The following is a 17,989-nucleotide window of genomic DNA, read 5'->3' as shown; positions in this document are numbered from 1 at the left end:
ACAGCTCTCAATAAATCCAGCATGAAGGGATTCTTCTGACCTCCAAAGGCACCAGGCACACACATAATATGTGTCAATAAAGGCAGGCAAAACTTTCACACACAAAACAAACAAACAAACAAATGAAAAGGAAGCTCAGAGGACTAAAAGAAAGAGAAGAAAGGGGCCTAGTGAGATGGCCCAGCAGGTGACTGAGTTTGCTGACAATCCTGAGGACCTGGGTTCAATCCCTAGATCCAGCTCCTGGAAAGCTGTCCTTTAACTTTCACATGCAAGCCATTGCATGTGGGACACACACACACACACACACACACTAAATAGTAATAATAATAATAATGAAAGGGAATACATTTGGAATTACTTTATTAAATAAAATTCCATAGTCACATCTCTCACTACCTCCTTGTAGCGAAGTTTTAAAAAATATATAAAGGCTGTTACATGCTGACCACTTAAGCTCTATTTGGCTTTAAATATTGAGGGGCAGAAAAAGCAGCAGGTTTGATGGGGGTTTTGTGGTTGCTGTTGGGAGAGGGTGGAATTCCCCCCTCATGAGACTCTTGTGAGGGGGAAGTGTGAGAAGGGGAAATGGAGATCCCAGGTTCCTCCATGGCTGGCCGTCCCTCCTTTGTGTCTCGTGGTAGGAAAGCACAGATGTCCCCGGACCTGTGATGGTCCCCGGAGGATGGCTGCTGTCAGGCCTCTGAGTTCAAGTCAAGGTTGAATGGGTGCCAGTGGCTTCCACCTCATCTCTTCTGTGACACAACATGGGAAAGGGGGAAGCCGCCAGTCAGCACCCCCACTCAACCTCCTAGAAGCCTCCCTCTGTTTTGTTTTTATTATTTTAGTTTTGATTTTTCTCTTTTCAAAGCTTTTTTTTTTTTTAGATTTATTTATTATGTATAGTGTTCTATCTGGGGGTACACCTGCATGCCAGCAGAGGGCACCAGATCTTGTTATAGATGGTTGGGAGCCACCATGTGGTTGCTGAACTCAGGACCTCTGGAAAAGCAGGCAGCATTCTTAATCTCTGAGACATCTCTCCAGCCCCTACAAAGTTTTTTCAAAGATTAAAAAATGTAAGTGTATGGGTGTTTGCTTGTATGCATGTATATGCACAATACATTTGTGTAGAGGCCACACGAGGGTGGCAGATCCCCTGGGACCAGAGTTAGCAGCCATGTGGATTCTGGGAACTGAACATGAGTCCTTTACAAGAGCAACAGATACTCAACCACTGAACCATCTCTCCAATACCCTTCTCTTCCCTTCTTTCCTTCCTTCTAACCTGGTCACATATAGAACAGGGTGGCCTTCAACTGCCTTGCCTAAGTTCCTCTGGGGTCCATGGGTCCTCTGGAATAGGAGTAAGTGCTCTTAACCACTGAGAAATCTTGTCTGGCTGTTTTTTAAGTCCTAGGGATTAAGCCTAGGGCCTTGACATACTGGGGAACTGTTCTATCACTAACCCATATAAACCCTTCATTGATTGATTGTTTGCTTGTTTGTTTGTTTTTTTTGTTTGTTTTGTTTTGTTTTTGAAACAGGGTCTCACTGTGTAATCACCCTGGTTGTCCTGGACCTCTCTATAGACCAGGCTGGCCTCCAACTCAGAGATCTGCCTTCCTCCCGAGTGCTGGGATTAAAAGTCTGGGCCACTGTGCCTAACCTAAATTAAAAAAATAAAAATAAAAAATAAAGGGGCTTGAGAGACTGCTTCTCTGGTAAACACACTTCTTGCCTCCAAACCTGATGATCTGAGTTCAATTCCCGGCCCCACATGGTGGAAGAAGAGAACTGACTCTATCGCTCTGACCTCTCCGAAAGCAACATGCCACATGCCCACATATTTACACTGTAACATATACACTCAGACACACACATACACACAGAGAAACAAAAAGGGGGGGCACGGAGGCAGGCAGGCAGGCAGGGGTGTAGGGTACATCAGGGATAGACACCGAAGTTGAGCGAGCGCCTTACCTCTTGACATTCCCCTGGGATCTGACGCAGTTTAGAGTACGCTTCGGCAATGACAGCAGCCCTACAGAGCAAAGGGGAGCCCTCAAGAGGAGACCCGGTCCCGTCACCCTGCCCCATGCCACCTCGCCCCAGCTCACTTGCTGTGGAGCCCTCCTCCAGGAGGCAAGCCTGGGATGTCCTCTGAGGCCAGGGTCCTGAAAACCGTGTTTAGGCATGGCGCTTCCTGAGCAGAGACATACAGCTCTGAGGAGGAGGTGAGAGGAGAGCCCATACCTGCCAACTGCCCCTCCCCCTCGCCATTTGACCTGCTCACCAGCCACTCTGTGGCTCAGGGCTGCATCCAAAGCTGTCTCCCTGCTGATGGCCTCCTCACAAGGCCTGGGGGCCCCTGGAAAGCAGACTACCATGCAGGTCATGTTATCCAGACTTCCCTGGATGAAGTGAAGAAGAGAGCGCCTGGTGGGAGAGTCAAAGGCTCCATCCCAGAGTCCCACGCCTTTGAGAGAAGGGCTTGCCAACAACCCTGGCGTCGGCAGTCCCCCTCGCCAATCGTCTACTGCCCTCTCAAGTCTATAAGACCCATCTTTTGGACCATGCCCTTTCCCAGTCTTAGCCACCATGCTCTGTTAACGAAAACAGCCACAGGCCGGCGAGATGACTCAGTAGGCAGAGACGCTTGCTTGCCACCAAGCTTGACAAGCTGACTTCAGTCCCTGGGACTCACGATGGAAGGAGAGAACGGATTGCCGTAAGATGTTCTCTTAAGTACATAACGAGATATGGTACAAACATGCACGCAAAGTACATTAAAATGATATACAATTTAAATAAAATAGACAGCCAAGACCTTTTAAAGTCTTATTTTAGGGCTCTCCCGGTTTCAGACCCGTCTCAGGACTAGCCAGAGGCCGCGCATGCGCCCCATTACTGGAGACCACGCCCCTTCTCTTAAATCCCTCCCACTTACCTATCTGCTCCTATTCTCTCTCACGGTTCAAAGCATCCTTCTTGCTCTGCCCTCCAGGACTCCAAGCCACTCACTTGCTCTAACCCCACCCGTCATCAACTAAGCCCCTCCTCCCCACATGCAGTGGCCCCAAGACCTTGCATAGACAGGTGTCCAGCAGCTGCGCACAGAGCTGCTCCGGGGCCATGCCCAGACGCAGACGCGACGCCACCAGCCCCGCCAGGTCCGCACCAGACAGCGCGTCCCACACTCCATCGGAGGCCAGGAGCACGAACTCGTCCTCGGCCTGGCGAACCAGCGCAGCTACCTCGGGCTCAGCGGACACGAGCTGCAGCTCGGGAGGCCTCCCCGGTGCCTGCTTGTAGGCAAAGTCGCCTAGGGCTCGTGACACGGCCAGGGAGCCCTCAACGCGCCGGCGACGGACGGTGCCACCGGCGTCGTGGATGCGCTCGCGTTCCCGAGGCCGGTGGGGACGGTGGTCCTCGGTGCAGAAGGCCACGGAGCCAGAGCGGCTCAGCAGTGCGCGCGAGTCCCCGCAGTGCGCCAGGTAGAGGAAGCACGGGGACACCAGCAGCGCCACCGCCGTCGAGCCGCCCGGGTCGCCGCGGGGCCAGAGTGTGCGCAGCTGCGCGTCTGCGCGGAGGAAGGCACTGCGCAGAGCCTGGCGCACTCCGTCCGGCTCCCGGGGCGCGGGACCCAGCTCCCCAAGCACGTGACCTGGGAGGTAGCGCGCCCCGAAGCGCGCGGCGCGGGCTCCGCCGTGGCCATCCAGGACGGCGAAAAAAGCCCAGCCCGACGGCAGCCCCGGCAAGGCCAGCCAAGCACAGTGGGCGTCCTCCATGCGCGGGCGCCAGCCCTGCAGCGCGCTCGCCCCGAAGCGCAGTCCGGGTGCGGCCGCTGCACCTCCGTGTGGCCTCTGCGAGCACCGGGGCGCAGCCAGGAGGCTCCCGGGAGCGGCGGGGACCCTGCGCTCCGCCTCCACCTCCTGCTCCTCAGCCTCCTGAGCTCTAGAGGCCCACCCGAGACGCTCCAGCAGGCGGGCAAAGGCGGCCATCCTACTGATGCGGGATCAGAATGGTTCTCTCCCCGCCCCCGCCTCCCCTAATCTCTCTTGTGTGAGACTTTAAACCAAGTAAATCTCTTTCCTTGACCTGGCCTGAAGCAGGGTCACTAAGAGGGGTATTCACGGGTTTCTTCTTTCCAGCACTTTCACAAAAGCTGGCTTAGTCGGGGTCAGGCGCTGGGTGGAGATGGGGGAGAAGAGCAAGTTATTTGCATTCTTAATTACAGGCATAACACTATTTAAAAAGTTTATTACGCTCATTTAATGTGTGTGGAGGTCAGTGGGCAATTTGAGAGAGCCGGTTCTCGTCCTCCACAGTGTGGGTCCTGGGGCTCGAACTCACTTCATCAGGCTTGGCAGCACTCGCCTAGACCCACTGAGCTCCTGTCACAGGTCACACACACACTATTTTACATAACCAATTTATTACTTATTTATTTATTTTTGGTTTTTCGAGACAGGGTCCTGGAATTAATTCACTCTGTAGACCAGGCTGGCCTCGAACTCAGAGATCCTGCTGCTGCGTCATCACCATCACCTGGCTATATTGTTTGTTATAGGTTTCTGAGACAGGGTCTTACTATGTAGCGTTGGCCGGCTTGGAAATCGCTGTGTAAACCAGGTTCCCAAACTCAGAGAAGCCGCTTGTCTCTTCCTTCTGAATGCTTAGTTAAAAGGCTTGTCTGCCACAGCTTGCTTTTTTTTTCTTGTAGTTTATTTTTAGATTCATTTATTTTATGAGTATGGGTGTTTTGCCTACATGTATGTATGTGTACCATAGGTATGCTTGGTATCCTTGGAAGTCAGAAAAGGGCATCAGAAAAGGGACTTGAGCTGCAAAACTGTTGTGAGCTGCCATTTGGGTGCTGGGAATTGAACCCAGCTTCTTTCTAAGAACACCAAGTGCTCTTAACCACTGAGCTAACTCTTGACCCCCATGCCTAGCTTTCATGCGGCCAATTTAGATAAGAGGAAACTGAATTACAGAAAAAGGAAGCTGTGTTGCAGAAACATGAACTCTAGACCCCGAGTCCTCAACGAAAGGGTCTCCTTCTGATCCTGGATTGTCTGAACACAAGCTCCAGCTTCAGGGGGCCGAGTACCAGCTCCCAAAACGCTTCCTTTTGTTTTGTTTAAGACAGATCCTCCTAGAGCCCAGGCTGAACTAATGTGGCTGAGGCTGGCCTTGAACACCAGATCTTCCTAGTCAAAGGTGGCCTCCAAGCCAAACATAGTGTTACTGGCCTTTAATCTAGCATTTGAGAAGAGTAGCAGGAGTTCAAAACCATCGTAGGCTGCATAAACCCCATCTCAAACAAAACAACCTGACTATGGCAATAATAACACCTTGAGAACCAAAGCTGCCCTCTCTCCCCATCATGGTCATTTTACCACTCCACCTTCCTCTCTCTTGTCCTTCCTCTTGTCTCCAGACCGTATCTGTTACATCATTTGATAGCCTCAACGGCACCCATGTCCGAGCTTTTCTCTGTTGCCTCAAAGGTGTTCAGTGCTTTGAGGTGGGAAAGACGCCCCGATGGGGTAAAAGGCCTTTGCCTGGTGGCCTGAGTTCAGTTGCACTTGGTAGAAGCAGGACGCCCCAGGACCTGGTGCTGGTGCTGGCCACATTAGAGAGAGGGCAGCATGGGAGTTTCATCTATTTGGTTATAGCACATGCCTCTGGGACCTAGAGCGCTGCCTGTCTCGCTACAGGTGGTTAGTGAATGAATGTTGAGTGAGTGAACCGAAACTTCCCAAGGAGCCTAATTTGAGGACCTTATTCTTAGGTGTGGTGGAGGAGAGTGATCCGCATCCATGCGCCATGCACACACAAGCAAGTAAGTGTAAAAGTTAGTATGAGTACTTTCCCCTGTCCCCTTTTCCGTGCTATCTGCAGGTCTAGGCTCGGACTCTTCCCCAGAACTTCCTGTTCCATCCTTTTCTCGAGGGCATCCCTAGATCTGCTACAACACTCCTCCAGATCCGTGCACACCGGTCTGGGTACCCTCTCCGGCGCCTCACTACGCTCAAGCCCCGCCCCGCTCTTCTAAAGGCCTCGCCCCCGAGGCCCAGACTCCTCCCTTCAGGCCTGAGGTTCCGCCCTCCATGCCTCAAGCCCCGCCCCGCTGCTCCAGGCCCCGCCCCCGAGCCCCGCGCTGCAGTGCCTGCTTCTCCGCGGCCCCGCCCTCCCGCGGCGAGCGGAGCAAAGGGCGGTGGCGGTGGCGGCGGCGGCGGCGGCGGCGGTGGCGGCGGCGGCTGCTGGAGCAGCCGGGGAGGATGGCGGCGGCGTCGTGGACGCGGCGGAGATGAGTGCCCGAGGCCCCAGGCCCAGGGCGGCGCGGCCGGAGTGGGCGGGGGTCCCGATGCAGGCCCGAGGGGGGCCATGGGGCAGGTCCTGCCGGTCTTCGCCCACTGCAGTGAGTATGGAGAGACTCCGGCCTGGTGTGGGGGGCAGAAACCCGAGTGGGGTCCTCCTTGGGTCTCCATCTTCCGCGCGCGGGCTCGAGGGAAGGAGACAAAGGAATCCCCCCTCCCCCCCGCGCTTTGGCGGCAACTGGGGCATCCTGACCCAGAGGAGCCGGTGCAGTGGGGTGGAGGTGGGGGTCATCGAGATCACCGACTGGGGGGCGCGCGGGGCGCGAGACTGGGTCGCCCCGCCCAGTCTGTGAACGAGCAGGATGGGGAGCTGTTCCCGGCCCTGGTGCTGGCCGCCGCTCACGGGTTGAGTCAGGATGGACGAGAAGGGCTCACTCCCCTCAACACCCATTTTTTATTCTCACCCACATAACCTGCCCAAAAGGCACTGCTAATGTCACCCTGGGTGTCTGACCCCCTGTCCCCAGAAAACAGCCTCCTTTGGGTTGGTGCCAAGATTACCGAGTCTTTAGCGGGCTTTTCCACTCAGCAGCCACGGTGCTGAGGATCCCACTCCTCTTCAGGCCTCTGGTTGCCCAGGTGAGGAGATGAGGCGGGGGGCAGGGGCTTTGGTTTTGATTTTCCAAGGCCGTCGAGGATCCTGTATGCACATGCCCTTAAGGTAGCTCCAGGGTTCTGTTTTCCTGGTTCCAAGCCCCTCATCTGATCCCGCTCAACTCTGAGCCATCGGCTCCGCAGTCCGTGTTTACCAAGCCTGCATCCCACACAGGGTGGTTCTGACAGCTGGGGATGCCGACGCTAGCAGATCTCGGCACTTGCATGTCTTGGGTATCCAGATGCCCAAGTTCTGAGAATGTGTGATTTGGACATTTTTAGTTTCATTCCCTTCCTCCCAGCAGCCAAAGATCTTGTCTTTAACTGAAATCACAAGGGGAGACCCTGAAGGCCTGTCCCCAGCTGCATCTCTGTTGTCCCCGACTATAATCTGTCCCAACTGTCATCACGTCACTCTCCTCCACTCACTTCTTCACACCCATCTGTTCCTCTTCTAATCACAGTACCTGTCCCAGGGGCTTTGCACAGACTTTCACCTCTGTCTGGAAGGCTTCTCCCTGGGCATCTGCGTGACCACTCATTTCCTTCAGGTCTGAGGTCTGACGCCATTGGAAAAGCCTTGAAGACGACCCTGTGTCAAGCGGCAGTCCGTTTCCCTTACCTTGTTTGACTCCATGTTTGATGGACTCTTCCACAGGATGTAACTTTATGAAGTCAGGACTTTGGTCTAATTTGTTCATAATGTATCTCTCTGGGGCCTAGAACGGTGCCTGCCACATAATGTGTGCTCAGTGAATGAATGCTGAATGGATGGATGGATAGAAACTTCCCAAGGCTCCTACTTTGAAGGCTGAGAGATTAAGTTTGCTGTAGCCCAGGTTGGGCTGGGACTGCATGTGCTGTATATGTCATGATCTGAGGTTAGCCTTGAGCTGCTGATTCTCCTGCTTCTACTTCCCCCTTGCTGGGATAACAGGCGTGCACCATCACATCCTGTTTATTTGGTGGTAGAGACTGAACCTGGGGCTTTGTGAACTTGTAAGCAAGCACTAAATACTTGGCTTGGGATCAGAACCTCTAACATGCCTCTGCTTCCCTGTTCCTCCTGTTCCTTTCTTCCTCTTCTGTTTCTTTAATTAATTTCATTTATTTTTAATTTTATTTATTCTATGTACATGAAAACTCTATTTGCATATACCCCTGCATGCCAGAAGTGGGCATCAGATCCCATTATAGATGGTTGTGAACCACCATGTCATGGCTGGGAATTGAACTCAGGACCTCTGGAAGAGCAGCCAGTGCTCTTAGCTGCTGAGCCGTCTCTCCAGCCCCCTAACTTTTTATTTTTATTTTATATGATGTTTTGCCTTCATGGATGTCTGCACCACATGCATGCATGCCCGTTGAGGTCAGAAGAGGGCATTTGGTCCCTCACAATGGTTCTCAACCTGGCAATGCTGTGACCCTTTAATACAATTCCTCATGTTGTGATGACCCCACCACCACCATAAAACTACTTCCGTCACTACTTCGTAACTGTAATCTTGCTACTGTTAAGAATCATAATGTAAATTTCTGATGGTCTTAGGAAAACCCTGTGAAAGGGTTGTTTGGCATTCCCTAAGGGGTCCCAATGCCCAGGCTGAGAACCACTGCCTTAGAACTAGGGCTACAGGTGGTTGTGAGCCACCGTGTGGGTGCTTGGAATCCAGCCTAGGTCCTCTGCAAGAGCAACAGGTGCTCTTAATGGAAGCCATCTCTCCAGCCCCTCACTTTTTCCCTTTTCCCCCTCCCTCCTCTTCTCCTCCCCGCTTCCTCTTCTTCCACCCCTCCCTCTTCCTCTCCTTCCCCCTCCTGCTCTTCCTCCCCTCCCTCCTGCTCTTCCTCCCCTTCTTCCTCCTCTTCCTCCCCTCTCCTGTTCTTCCTCCCCTCCCTTCTCCCACTGAGCTTGTTTAGACTGGCTGATTCCAGATCCATCCTGCTGGCTGGTAAGTGAGCCATGCCCAAGCATCCTGACCCTCTTTCTGCTTTTTACTTTGAAATAATCTTGCTAACTTGCCCAGGCAGGCCTTGAACATGTGGTCCTCCTGTTTCGGTCTCCAGTAGTAGGGAGTACAGGCCTGTGTCCTCCAGCCTGAAGCTCTAAGCTTATGGTCCCAGTGTTCCTATTGTTCTGAAGTCTGTGTACAGAATGGAAAATGGCCCACCGTTCAAATAGTCTAAGATTTCCATGATTGAAAACATTTTAATAAGGCCTGAGGTGGTGGGCACACCTTTAATCCGAGCGTTCAGGAGGCAGAGGCAGGCAGGTTTCTGAGCTTGAGGCCAGCCTTGTCTACAGAGTGAGTTCCAGGACAGCCAAAGCTACACAGAGAAACCCTGTCTCAAAAACATATGTGTGTGTATGTATGTATAAATGTATATATATATGTGTGTGTGTGTGTATAAAAATGTGCTTTTTGTGTGTGTGTGTGTTGCTTTTTTGTTTGTCTGTGTGTGTGTGTGCGTGCGCGCACGCCTGCTCAGATGCTGCCTGGACCTTAGGTCCTGTGTGCGGAGGTCACCTTTAGAGAGTTGACCTGGGCACGGTTACTGGCATGCACCTGCACCTGCTGAGCCAGGGCAGCTCATGTCTGTGGTTTAGACAGTCTGTCTCTAGGTTCTATAATCTTCCTTCCATTGCAGAAGAAGCTCCATCCACAGCCTCTTCCACCCCTGACTCCACGGAAGGTAAGAGGAGTGGGAGGCTGTGAAGGGATTTCGCTGCTGGGCGCGTCAGCGGCTGAGACCCCTTCTCTCACCGCAGGAGGGAACGACGACTCGGATTTTCGGGAACTGCAGACAGCCCGGGAATTCTCAGAGGACGACGACGAGGAGACCACGTCGCAGGACTGGGGCACCCCCAGGGAGCTGACCTTTTCCTACATCGCCTTCGATGGAGCGGTGGGCTCGGGGGGCCGCAGGGACTCGGTTGCCCGCCGCCCCCGGCCCCAGGGACGCTCAGTCTCAGAACCGCGGGACCCGCCCCCACAGCCTGGCCTGGGTGACAGCCTAGAGAGCATCCCCAGCCTAAGCCAGTCCCCAGAGCCAGGGCGCCGCAGCGACCCCGGCACCGCGCCCCCAGCCGAGCGCCCGCTGGAGGACCTGAGGCAGCGGCTGGACCAGCTGGGCTGGGCCGCCCGGAGTGCGGGGTCCGGGGAGGACTCGGCCACCAGCAGCTCCACCCCGCTGGAGAACGACGAGCCTGATGGACTGGAGGCCAGCGAGGCTGGGGAAGGTGAGATCCCAGAGGTGCGCGGAGGGCGTGTGGCTAGCCAGGACACTTCCGAGGAGAAAGCTCACGGCGCTCTCTCTCTGTGACCCCAGAGGCCAACCCGGAACTCCGACTTGCGCAGTCTCTACATTCGCAGCCTGAGGTCCTGACTCCGCACCCTAGCCCCAGCTCCGGGACCCCCCGGGCACATACTCCGTCCCCACCCAGATCCCAAGATTCCAACTCCGAGCCTGAGGAGCCTCTGCGGAATGAGGAAGAAGAGCCCTGGCGGCCGCCGGAGCAGGAGCCAATCACGGCACCGAGCCTCGACAGCACCGACCAGTCAGAATTCACGCTGGCACCGCTCCTCCTAGGTAAGCAGTTCGAGAGCCACCGGCTGGCTCCTCTCGGCTGCGGAGGACCTTGCGCGGCCAGACAACGGTCAAGAGATTTACGCTTAAAAATGGGACGAGACCAGCTTGACGCAGGGCCCAAGGACAGTGCAGAAGGGAGACCCCCAAAATTCCCTGATTTGGGGAGTTGTTCCCAACAACACACCTTCACACTGGTAACTAGCTCCAGGGCGTCTTGTACCCTACCGTTCTCCGATCCTTTTCACCTTTCAGCGTGAGGGAAGGTAGACCTGAGTAGCCCACGGTGGCCTTGAACCCCACACGCCTGCCTCGGCCTCGGTTGGAATCATAGGCCGTCGGCCACTACACCCAGCTTCCGGTGGCTCTTTCTATACAGTTCCCCACCTGCCCACAAAATTAGGGGTCCTTGGGGCGCTGGGATGAATCCTCTCTCTTTCGGAGCGCTCCATCTAGAAGCTGAGCACGCCCGTGGGGCTTCTCAAATTAGCTAGACTGAGCATGGTGGCACATGACTTTAACCTCAGTACTTGGGAGGCAGAGGCAGGTGGATCTTGGTGAGTTCGAGGCCAGCCTGATCTAGATAGCAATTTCCAGTCTATCTCAGGATACATAGTGAGACCCTGCCTCGAATTTTTAAATTAGTGTGTGTGTGTGTGTGTGTGTGTGTGTGTGTGCGTGTGCGCCTGCGTGTGTAAATACAACTATTTGTAAATCATGTCAAGTCCCCGGAGGTCAAAGACCAACTTTCCTTAATTTTTAGATTTCCTTACTTTATTTTAGGCGTATAAATGTTTCGCCCACATGCGTGTCTGTGCACCACGTGCGTGCCTCTGGAAGTGAGAAAAGGGAGCTGCATCCCCTGTAACTGGTGCTAGGGTGGCTGGGAGCTACCGTGTGGGTGCTGGGAGCTGAACCTAGGTCCTCTGCAAGAGCACTGAGCGCTCCGGGCGAGCCGTCCTCCCCACCCCTCAAAGGACAACTTTTGGGAGTCCACCCTTGCCTTTTACCTCCTTTGTGGGTTGGGGGAGGGAGTTGAGACAGGGTCTCACTGTGTAGCAGTGGCTGTCCTGTGTAGCTGCCCTCAGAGTCACAGAGACCCGCGGCAGCCTCGATTTGTGTTACTGCATTGCCTACTCCAGGGTAGGTGGCTGTATTAAACAATAAAAATCAAAACAAAGCAAAGAAACATTTAAAAAAAAAAAGCAAGCAAACAAAGAACACAGGCCAGGCGTGATGAGGGATGCACACATTTAATCGCAGCACTTTGTAACCAGGTGCATTTTTGCGAGCTCCAGCCCTTCACAGCAAGACCTTGTCTCAAAAACAAAACAAATACTCTTTTTCCTTGTCCGCATCCACTGGTCCTGTGTAACTAGACTCAGCTTTCTTTGAAAAAGCCTGGGCCTCCAGGAACCGCAAACAGTTGGTTAAAGACGTCTCCCTGTCTATTTACAAACTTCCAATTTGGGAATTGTCCACACCTCTCTGGACAGCCATTGGTTGGGTGCAAAGGGGCCCTTCCCCTCTGCTCCTTCCCTCGGGTCCCTCTCTAGTGGGCAAAATCCCCTGGAGCCGGGCGTCCGCAGCCGCTCTCTCGGAGCCGAGATGGGGAGTAAAGGTGGGCTTGTTGGACGGCCTGGAACCGGGGTCCGGGAACAGTGAGCGAAAGGGTTCAGATTCGTCCTTTTTCCCCTGAGATCTGGGACACGGTTTCCGCCTGGGTATTTGGACCTGACAGACGCATGCTGGGGCTGGGGCGGCGTGTCAGGGGGCGTCTTGGGAAGACGTTGAGGGGACATTGGGTTCCCTCCTCAAGCCAGAATTTTGGGGCCCGGGAGCAGCGAGGCTCCCATCCCCCAGCCTCGTGTCCTGGCTACGGGGCTGTCACTCAGGGTCGGATGGGCCAGCACAGCTGCGGAAGGCCCCCTCCCCCTAGCGTGCCTAAACTTAGCCCCGCCTCAGGCGACCCGGCCCCTCCCCCACCGGCTGCTCTCCGTCTGGGGAGACAGACTGATGGGGCCCCCGCATTAGGGAAGGAGGGCTCCTCTGTAGTGTTGTCTGGGAGATAAATATATAAGGCGTGTTTAGGAGTAAGGGGGCAGCAGAGGGCCTGGCCGGTCGGGTGGGTGGTTTTGACAGCCGTAAGGGTGAGAGCTGGAAGGATACGGAAATCAGGCGGCTGCGGCTGCTTAGGGGACGGGAGAGCCTGAACCCGGTTGAGGGCTGAAGGCATGGTGGCACATAGCTTGAGGCTCTCCTCTTTCCTGGGTCAAGGGGGGAGGGGAGGCTGATTCCCACCAGCCCAGGAAGGCAGGAGGGGCAGGAGATGAGGTGCAGAGCTCAGAAGATCAGACCCTCCAGGAATCACTTCAGGGAGCTAGTTCAACTTTAATTCCGGAGAACAAAGCCCTTGGGGAGTGGGCGGAGGCTCCAAGGATAGGTGTACATAATTGGTTAAACCTAGGCACTTCAAGGATGCTTGATTTGCATTAAAGAGCGCGCTGCTAGCATATGAGTGGGAACACGGTACCTAATTATCCTATAGGTGCAGGGAGGGGAGAGCTAGCAGGGAGCTGTGTCAAAGGCCATGTATCAAATGTGGTTAGAGACATCTGTGTCTAGAGACACTCTCCAGATGAAGTCAGGCAGAGAGCAGGAGGCCCTGCTTGGAGCTCAGAATGGCTATCTGGACTTGGAGGACCACAACCTCAAACAGTAGGGCCCTTCCAAAACCCCTGTCATCCCAGGAGGCAGAGACAGGAGGATGGCTTTAAGTTCCAGGCCAGCCAAGGCTACATGACAAGGTGCTGCCAGAGAAAATGAATTTACCACCACCACCAACAACAATGACAACAACAACAAAATGGTAGTCTTCCTTATGAGCAACCTGACAAAATTTACACTGTTGAAGAGCAGTGTACAGGCTCACCTTAGTGATTTCCAACCCTGGAGTATATTTCAGAAATAGACACATGCAGAGGTGAGAATATTCGTGGAAGACGGCTGCTTGTCACACTGATATGGCAAGGAGAGGTACAAAATGAATGACCCTCATGTTCAGTTCAGAGTTGAACAAAACGAAGAAACTCACAGCCACAGTAGAGTGTTGGGTGGTCCTTTAACCCGGCCGAGCATGGTGCCACACAGCTTTAATTTCAGCGTTCCAGAGGCAAAGGCAAGTGAATCTCCGTGAGTTCAAGGCCAGCCAAGTCTACACAGCACGTTCCATAACAGCTAGAACTTTATTGTGAGACCCTGTCTCCGACGGATGGATGGATAGATAGATAGATGATAGATAGATAGATAGGACCAGTTGTGGATATAAATAAATAAAATAAACAGACAAATAAATAAGACAGAAATACCGGTCAGGGGTGTGGCTTGGTTGGAAGAGCACTAAGCTGTAAGTTTGATCTTCAGCACCCAGGAGCTGGCAGCAGGAGGATTACCTTGAATTTGAGGCCAGCCTGGCCTACAGAGTAAGACCCAGTCTAAAGAGGAAAGAATGAATTAGAATAATGAGTTCATGACCAGCCAGGCCTGTGGAGGGGGAGTCAGCCTTAGCTCCACAGTGAGACCTTGTCTCTTAAAAACAAACCAAAAAAGGGAGTCAGCACAGTCAGCCCCAGGCCCCAGCATTGCCTTTTTCTCCACAGTGGCAGACTTGCTGTACTGGAAGGACACCAGGACGTCAGGAGCCATCTTCACAGGCCTCATGGCCTCTCTCCTCTGCCTCCTGCACTTTAGCATCGTGTCTGTGGCTGCGCACCTGGCCCTGCTGGGTCTCTGTGCCACCATCTCTCTCAGGGTTTACCGCAAAGTGCTGCAGGCCGTGCACCGGGGCGATGGCGCCAACCCTTTCCAGTGAGAACTCCTGGCCCAACCCAGCTGACCACCCCACTCGATGCTTGACCTCAACTCATGCGCTGCACGCACTCATCCTTTTTCATTCTGAACCTTGGTCCCCCATGAATCCTTGATTCCTAATCATAAATTTGACCCTAACCCTTTCTACAAGAATCCTCAGTCCTAACTCTAGTCTGTAACCAAATGGTCCGTTCTCACCCTTTAAAGCCCCTGGGCCAAGTCTAAGCCTCACCCACATACTGAGTCACACTACACTCCTTCATCCGTCCCATCAGGGCCTACCTGGACATGGACCTGACCCTGACCCGGGAGCAGACAGAACGTTTGTCGCAGCAGATCGCCTCCCACGTGATCTCCATAGTCATACAGCTGCAGCATTTCTTCCTGGTAGAAGACCTGGTGGATTCTCTCAAGGTACCCCCAAACCTGCCCCGGGACTCCCAATCTCTCCTCTGTGCCCATGGTGAGGTTGGGACACAGCCTGTAGGGTCTTTCTGATACTGAGCCCCACCCCACAGCTGGCCCTTCTCTTCTACATCTTGACCTTCGTGGGAGCCATCTTCAATGGCTTGACTCTTGTCATCCTGGGTAAGCTGGGAAGGCTGAGCTGGGGTGGGGGTGTGGCCTGGGGGGAAGTGGGTTCTTGAGGTCTGATGAGGGTCCCACCAGCAGCTCGGCTGTCCCTCTGCTGGAGAGCCTGATCTCTCTCTCACTCTCTCTCTGTAGGAGTGGTTGCTCTGTTCACTGTCCCTCTTCTATACAGACAACATCAGGTGAGTACGGCAAGCTCTCCATTGTCCACAGAGAAGCCGAAAATGGGTAGTGTGACTGCCTCCCTTCTGTAGCCCGGGCCCGTGGGCATTACATCCCAGGCAGACTCAAGAGCTCTGCTGCCCCCACCAACACTCCGGAGAGTGAGGTGGGAGGATGGTATGAGTTCTAAACCAGCGGCCTAGACACTACCAGTGAGGGGCTTGGGGCATGGCTCACAGCTCAAGGAAGGAGGTAAAAGATTTCACATGCAAAAGGGTCTAGACTGTGGAAGGCTCACTGCCAGTGCCACCAAAAAAGTAAAGTGGGTTAAAATTCATATTAAACTATCACTCCATCTCAGAGCATGGCCCAAGCTGCTGACCCTGCCGCTGGAATCTCAGTTCTGAGATGTGTGGGTGTAGCGTTAACAGTCCGAGAAGTCAGGAGGCTGAGGCAGGAGGATCCCTGGACGTTCCAGGCCAGCTAGGGCTATGTAGCAAAGCCCTGTCTAAAACACTGAAGGGCAGGCTGAAGATGCCGCCCAGTTAATACAGCCCCTGCCTAGCGTGCACAAAAGTGCACATTCAATCCCTAGCAGCAAATGGTGCACACCTGTAATCCCAGCACTTGGGAGTTAGAAATAGTTCGAGGCCAGCCTGGGCTACATGAGACCCTGTCTCAAAACAACAAAGGCACAAATGCCGGTTATGGGTCTCACAGCTGAAACTGGAGCTGTAGGCTCCAGGTCGGGGATGTGATCGCCAGAGGCACCGCCCCGCGTCAGTTACCCAGTCAATTACCCTTGGCAATTCCCTCTTTGCCTCTTTGGTCTCCCCAGGCCCAGATCGACCAGTATGTGGGGTTGGTGACCAATCAGTTGAGCCACATCAAAGCTAAGTAAGTTGATGAGAAGATGATGGAGTGGGGAGTAGGGTGTAGGGAGGGGGCGGAGCCGGGATGTTTGTTGTTGTTCCTCCCCTAACCCCACTTACATTTCCCATCCCCAAATCTCCTAGGGCACATTGGCTCCTTCTCAAAATAGGTCATCAGATGGAGGACAGGAGCTAGCTTCCGCACCTCCTCCATCTTTTGTCACACCTCATGGCCCTCACTTTGTTTCCTCAGGATCCGAGCTAAGATCCCGGGGACCGGAACCCTAGCCCAAGCAGCATCTGTGGTCTCCGGATCCAAAGCCAAAGCCGAATGAGAGGGGTGTCTCTGCCCGAGGGACGCCTGGCCACACCCCAGCAGCCCTTTTCCCCTTCATTTCCCGAGCATCCACTCCCTCTCTCACTCGGCCGAGCCATTTCCCAGTGGGAAGTGCCTGAGTGACCCGGACTACATTTCCTAAGAGGCTCTGCTCTAAGAGTCCAGGAAAGGCCATGCGCCTTGGCCGCGGAGCCTGCTGGGACTTGTAGTTGAATAGTCAGGACGCTGCTCTGCACTTCCGTGACCCGCCGCTGGAGGCGCCGCGAGGGGTTGGTGTCTCTGAGCCCACCAACCCCTATGCTGGGGCTTTGCATGGGGCCCAGGCGAGCCCTGAGCTTGGATTTACACAGTAATAAAGACTCCTGTGGAAAATCCACGGCTTTCTGTGCTTTAAAGCCCCTCCATTTACACCTTCCTACACCGAAAAGAATTTTTAAGAAACACAACACGAGTGGTAGCGCAAGCAATCCTTAAAATCCAGCACTCAGACGTCACAGGCAGGTGAATGGTCTGCACGGTGAGTTCCCAGACAGCCAGGGCTATGTGGAGAGACCCTGTCTCAAAACAATAACAAAAAGAAATGGTTGGAGGGATGCAAGATGGCTCATCTGGGAAAGGACGTGATAGTCTGAGTTGGATCACTTGAATCCCCTACAGTAGAAAGAGAACCGACCCCTCGTCTGTCAGCTCCGCATGTGTTCCATTGCATATCTGAATACACCCATAATAAACATGTGTCGCTTTAGTAACTTCCCCCAAAAAGTTAGAAAATACATTCTCGAGGCTGGCGAAAAGACCGACCTCTATGCTGATGGCCTGAGTGCCACCTCTGGGAACCCTGCACGCTCACACATGCATTTAAAAAGCCAGGCATGACAGAGGGAAGTGGATCTAGGTGTGTTCAAGGTCAACCTGGTCTATATAATCAGACCCTGTCTCAAAAAAGAAAGGAAAGCTGGGCGCAGTGGCACAGGCCTGTAATCCTAGCACTTGAGAGGCAGGGGCAGGCTGATCTCTGTCAGTTCAAGGCCAGCCTGGTCTATAAATCCAGCCCAGGACAGCCAAGGCTACAAGGCCACACAGGGAAACCCTGTCTCCAAAAAAATAAAATAAAAAGAGGAAAAAGCTTTAAGATCAGTGAGAGAGCTCAGCAGGTCAAAGCATTGCGTGGTGGTAATGGGCTGGATCTGGGGAGCCTATGTAAGAGTAGAGGGATGCAGGCCTGGGGAATGGGTCAGCAGTTAGGAGCATCGACTCTCCTTCCAGAGGTCCAGGATCTGATTTCCAGCACCCACAAGTGGCTCACAGCCATCACAGACTCCAGTCTCAGGGGATTCCACGTCCTCTTCTGGCCTCTGCAGGAACTGCATGCGCTTTGGTGCGCAATGCAGACAAAACACGTAAGATAAATAATGACAAGAAGAAAGGAAGGAAGGAACTATGTTGGCACACATCTGTAATCCCAGCACCCAGGGAGGCAGTGGCAGGCGGATCTCTGTGAGTTTAAGGCCAGCCTGGTCTACAAATCGAGTCCAGGACAGCCAAGGCTAAACAGAGAAACCTTGTCTCAAAAACAAAAAACAAAAAAC

The 17,989-nt window shown here is 53.8% G+C and overlaps 2 protein-coding genes across 3 annotated transcripts; one reads left to right on the top strand and one right to left on the bottom strand.

Moving 5' to 3' along the window:
- Window positions 1–346: 346 nt before the first annotated feature.
- On the bottom strand, window positions 347–4,004 carry Ppm1n (protein phosphatase, Mg2+/Mn2+ dependent 1N (putative)). Its single transcript, XM_021642154.2, has 5 exons — window positions 3,087–4,004; window positions 2,297–2,414; window positions 2,121–2,226; window positions 1,984–2,044; window positions 347–755 (listed from the first exon to the last, which is right to left on the bottom strand). The coding sequence occupies exons 1-5, from the start codon at window positions 4,002–4,004 to the stop codon at window positions 747–749; spliced, it is 1,212 nt and encodes a 403-aa protein (XP_021497829.2). The 3' UTR covers window positions 347–746.
- Window positions 4,005–6,172: 2,168 nt separating this feature from the next.
- On the top strand, window positions 6,173–16,772 carry Rtn2 (reticulon 2). 2 transcript variants are annotated; one of them, XM_021642203.2, is made up of 10 exons: window positions 6,173–6,430; window positions 9,630–9,674; window positions 9,751–10,221; window positions 10,311–10,571; window positions 14,228–14,435; window positions 14,714–14,852; window positions 14,957–15,026; window positions 15,165–15,211; window positions 16,030–16,088; window positions 16,317–16,772. In XM_021642203.2, the coding sequence occupies exons 1-10, from the start codon at window positions 6,397–6,399 to the stop codon at window positions 16,396–16,398; spliced, it is 1,416 nt and encodes a 471-aa protein (XP_021497878.1). In that variant the 5' UTR covers window positions 6,173–6,396; the 3' UTR covers window positions 16,399–16,772. The 2 variants fall into 2 exon arrangements, with proteins under 2 accessions (XP_021497878.1, XP_021497879.1); XM_021642204.2 differs by lacking the exons at window positions 6,173–6,430; window positions 9,630–9,674; window positions 9,751–10,221; window positions 10,311–10,571 and adding an exon at window positions 12,082–12,189.
- The last annotated feature ends 1,217 nt before the right edge of the window (window positions 16,773–17,989 follow it).

This window comes from Meriones unguiculatus, chromosome 1 (assembly GCF_030254825.1).
Source record: "Meriones unguiculatus strain TT.TT164.6M chromosome 1, Bangor_MerUng_6.1, whole genome shotgun sequence".
Taxonomy (NCBI): domain Eukaryota; kingdom Metazoa; phylum Chordata; class Mammalia; order Rodentia; family Muridae; genus Meriones; species Meriones unguiculatus.
Note: the sequence above shows the minus strand (reverse complement) of the source record. Positions and strands in the feature narration are given on the sequence as shown.

What these genes read in the sequence shown, in the direction of transcription:
- Ppm1n (XM_021642154.2), bottom strand. Translation starts at nt 4,004, where the DNA reads ATGGCCGCCTTTGCCCGCCTGCTGGAGCGTCTCGGGTGGGCCTCTAGA. An exon ending in TGGACACCTGTCTATGCAAG is followed by an intron (nt 2,415 to 3,086) that starts GTCTTGGGGCCA and finishes CACTTCATCCAG; the next exon opens with GGAAGTCTGGATAACATGAC. An exon ending in CCTGAGCCACAGAGTGGCTG is followed by an intron (nt 2,227 to 2,296) that starts GTGAGCAGGTCA and finishes CCTCCTCCTCAG; the next exon opens with AGCTGTATGTCTCTGCTCAG.
- Rtn2 (XM_021642203.2), top strand. Translation starts at nt 6,397, where the DNA reads ATGGGGCAGGTCCTGCCGGTCTTCGCCCACTGCA. An exon ending in GCTGGCACCGCTCCTCCTAG is followed by an intron (nt 10,572 to 14,227) that starts GTAAGCAGTTCG and finishes TTTTCTCCACAG; the next exon opens with TGGCAGACTTGCTGTACTGG. An exon ending in TTCTATACAGACAACATCAG is followed by an intron (nt 15,212 to 16,029) that starts GTGAGTACGGCA and finishes TGGTCTCCCCAG; the next exon opens with GCCCAGATCGACCAGTATGT.